Genomic DNA, 4057 nt, shown 5'->3' on the forward strand with positions numbered 1-4057 from the left:
CCTGCCCACCAGCCATGCTGAGGGTGCGGCTGTGGGGAACGGGCACAGGCTATGTCCCGGGCTGCAGGTGTCGGGGCTGGGCAGCTGCTCTAGGCCCTTGTCTTGGCCAAGACCAGCAGGGCACTGCTCTCTCTGCCGGGGCACTCATGCCCGGAGAGCCATCTGGGGCTGGCCAACCACGGTGGGAGAGCTGGGGCTGCAGGAACACAAACCTGAGCACCCATACCCCTGCTGGACAGGTGCCAGGCACAGCGAGAGTGTCCAGGGCAGGCACTGTCTGGACAGGGGTGGAGGTAAGGACAGGGGTGGAGACCGAGGCTCTCTGTGGCGTGAGAGCGGGGGGCACTCCGTCCCTGGTCTTGGCCTCCGGTCAGCCCCTGCCACGGCAGTGCCCCAAATCTGCACCCTGGCAAGTATGCAAATGAGCACCGAAAACTCGAGCTGTGAAAAGCACCCATGAACAGAAAGTCCCGTCCATGAAGGACGCCATGAGCAAAACGCAGCATTGCACGCATTGCTGTCCGCGGCACATCCTGTCCCAGAGTGGGCGGCGAGTGCCCCCTGGTCCTCCTGCGGCTCGTGGCCGGGTGTGGCCTCACACCGATGCCCTTCAGCATCACCCCAGTCCCCGATGCGCTGACGGGATGGCTTTCTGGGCGTGGGAGTCTGTGAGTAAGGGTGCAAGAGGCCGCATGGCCGGGAACCGCCAGCAGGGCAGTCTGGCTGCGCTCTGCCCCGGGGCGGGCCGGACTGCTGCAGCTGCGTTGAGGCCTCTGGCTCCAGCTATGGCTTGAGCTCATCCTCTGTCCACTAAGGGAACAGACCCCGGGAGTCCCAGTCCTGGCCACCTCCTCCAGGCTGCCCAGGACCGGTAGGAGGACTGTCTCGACTCCCACTAGGAGGACCACCATCATCGCAACACGGCAGGGACCCAGACCAGCCAGAAAACAGCAGCTGGGCCAAGTTCACCGTGGCGATGGCTGGCCAAGCGAGGCGGGAAGACCCAGCCTCACTAGCAGGACCTGGCCCCATGAAGACGTGCCTCGAGGAACCAGAGCCCAGGCTCTTCCAGGGAAGGGACGTCCTGCCATGGAAACCACGTCATTCAGATGTGTCACCAGTGCGTTCAGGACGAGTCCAATCCACGGGTCGTGAAGGGGCTTTCGGGTCTCTACGTACCTTCAGGGTTTCATACGCATTAAGAAATAGGCGTGATGGCCGGGAAGGCATGAGGGTGGGACCGGCCCGCCGGGGCACACGCCGAAGTCATGGCATCGAACACGGGTGGGCTCGTGAGCAACGACCTGCCGTGCTCAGGACAAGCCCTCCGACATGTGGGGTGGAGCCGGGTGCGTGGGTGCGAGGCCCTGCCTCAGCCGTGGCTGCCAGTTGGCATTAGACGGTCACACTGCCCGGCCTTCTCGCCTCCGAGAAGGCCGCACACCCGGGAGCTAGAGCCGGCTGAACATTGGAGCTCCGAATTAGCGACAGAACAGTCTGCTGAAAGTAAAGTCAGACGACGCGAGGCCGGTTGCTGGGACACTCCTGGGCCTGCCAGACCTGAAGCGCCACAGAGCTCACAGGCCAGTCCCTAGGTTGGCTGCGTCAGAGTGACCCTGACCCCCAGAAGGCCCAGGTCATGGGCTGACTCCTGACCTCTGGGGAGGCGGAGGTCAGGAGCTGACTTTAGAAGAGGTCAAGGTTATGGGGCTGACCTCTAATCCCTCGGAGGCCAAGGTCACGGGCTGACCCCTGTGGAGGCAGGCCAGGGTGGGGCAGGCTGGCTCCAGGCCAGCACACACAGGCAGGGGCCGCTCTGGCTCCTCCGAGCTATGGGAGCCTCGGTCCCTTGTCACAGAGCTTGCCGGGGGGCAGCCACCTGCCCTGTGTGACTTGCTGTCAGGGTAGGCCTAGCCATGCGCAGGGCACCCCTACCCCACACACAGGTTGCTCCTTCCCCTGCTCATGGTTTCATGAGCGTAGCGTGAGCGGGGTCTGGGGTCTGGGTCGCCTGGGAGGAGGCCGGGGCCACGTGAGGGGCAGGAGCGGGGCTGCCCACCAGTCGGCTGGGGCGGTCGAAGCCACCCTCTCCACTCAAGGCTCTGACCGCTCCATGGCCAGGTCCGAGGCCAAGCCCAGGAACCAGCCTGTGCCTCTTGGCCTGGTCTTCCCTGCCTGCCCGTGCAGTGGTCACCGCAGAAACAGCCAGCACCAGGGGCTCCTGGGGACCGAGCTGCCCACAGCCGGGGACCAGGGTGCCTAGCTCAGAGCAGGCCTTGTGCCCAGAAGGACGGCAGGCGGACGGGTGAGTCCCCACAGGTTGGGGGCCACCGAGTCTGTGAGCTGAAATCCACGCGGGACACCTCAGTGTCAGTCTAGCACAACCTAGGAGCAGTACCGGTAATAAACAGGACTCGGGGCTGGCCCTGTGGCCTAGTGGTTAAGGGGGCCGAGACCACATGGCCAACCACAGTTCGAGTCCTGGTCCCTGTGGCTGGAACATACTTGGCACATCTGTGCCCTAAATCTCACAGGACGAGGAGCGGTGAGGACGTATCGGGGTGTGAGCACGCCCCAGGGGCACGCTTTCCCTCTCCATCCCTGTCCCCGTCTCTGGGAGCACACACACCCTGGCAATCACTGAAAAGGCTGTGACAATCTGGGCAAAGACTGCCTTCAGCACAAAAGGCTGTTTGGGGACGTGCCGAGGACTCCTGCAGACGGGAGGAGCAGGCAGAGCGGGAGCTCAGGGGCCAGCCTCCTGGCATGAAGCTGGAGGAAGCGCGATGGCGCCTTCTCCCTGTCACGCTGGGAGAAAGAAGTTTAGACCACTTAGTCGAGCAGTGGGTGGGCGCTGCCGCTCACCCTGCCGGAGCGAGGACGGAGGCGACGCAGTGACACCGGCAGTGTCCGTGCACAGGGAACAGGAGACGCGTCTGACTGCGGCCCTGTCTCGGGACGCCCGCAACGTGGGAGGGGCAGCACGGCCCCCACTTGAGCTCACGTCTAACAACAGCCTGGAGCAGCCGCTGCGCCCGGGCAGCAAGGGCGAACGCGACGCGAGAACTGCTCCTGCCGACGAGGGGCTTCCAAGACAGGGTGAGGACCAGAGCAGGGCAGGTCCGCCCCGCAGACTGCCGTCCGTCTGGCAGGGCCGTCCCGGGAAATGACGCCGGGGCCGGCAGAAGCATGGGGGGTGCCTTCACGTCACACCCTCGCATGCCCTGGGTTCGTATTGCCCCCACTAAAACAAACAAACAAAACAAGAAACAGAATGTGCATCCTTGGGGGCACAGTGGTCCCGGTGCTGGACCCCACACAGCCGACCGAGGCTCGAGTACTGGATCTGGTAGCTTGAAAAGCACTGGGCGTGTGCGTGTGCCCAGAGTCCAGGGAGAAGGACTGTGGTGTGGCCGCCTCCCCGGGAGGATTTCTCACTTCTCCCCCTTTCTCTGGTGAGCAGGCATGCTCTATGGCCGAGGCCCTCATAAGTGCAGAGGCAGCAGCCTCCCAATTGCCGAACTCAGCTTTAAGGCCAGAAAGGGACAGACTTACTTTGCACGCACGTGGCGAAGCCTGGGTTCTTGCTGTACGGAGACCCATGTTTACTGATGCAATCTGCAAGAAATGACAGTGCGGTCACCGTGTCGTCAGGGCGGGGCAGACACAGAGCTGGGTCTGCAGTGTCCCGGCACTCTGGGAGGTGGCTGTGACCCCTGGGTGCTGGGGTCCTCCGGCAAGAACGGCTTGCCGTGTTACTACCGAGCTCGTCCACACTGACTAACCGAGAGATGCTGCTCCCCACAGCAGGCCAGACCGCAGCCCCTCCTGCCTAGCAGGGGCTCACTGATCACAGGATCTTTTCTGACCATATCAGACAGCTGCCAGTGTGCTCTGAGAGACCTTCTGAGCTACCTGGCCTGCAGACACCGTCCAGAGGGTAGAGGCCTTCCACAGGAAGCCAGTGTGGGGGCCTGGGTTTCGAACCCTTGTCCAAGGGTTGTCCACATGAGGCAGCGTGTGGAGTGTGTGCAGAGCCACTGCAGCTGTCCTTTCT

At 63.5% G+C, this 4057-nt stretch overlaps 1 protein-coding gene across 1 annotated transcript in view; it reads right to left on the reverse strand.

Annotated features, from left to right (window-relative positions):
* The window catches only part of GAS6 (growth arrest specific 6), a gene marked incomplete in the record, with an annotated part of 39562 nt that overhangs the window by 22033 nt on the left and 13472 nt on the right, over nt 1–4057 (reverse strand). Inside the window, 1 exon segment of the mRNA XM_027776193.1 lies at nt 3556–3618. Within this exon segment, the coding sequence (XP_027631994.1) occupies nt 3556–3618 (63 nt within the window).

Source organism: Tupaia chinensis, unplaced genomic scaffold (genome assembly GCF_000334495.1).
Source record: "Tupaia chinensis unplaced genomic scaffold, TupChi_1.0 Scaffold000644_1, whole genome shotgun sequence".
Taxonomy (NCBI): Eukaryota; Metazoa; Chordata; class Mammalia; order Scandentia; family Tupaiidae; genus Tupaia; species Tupaia belangeri.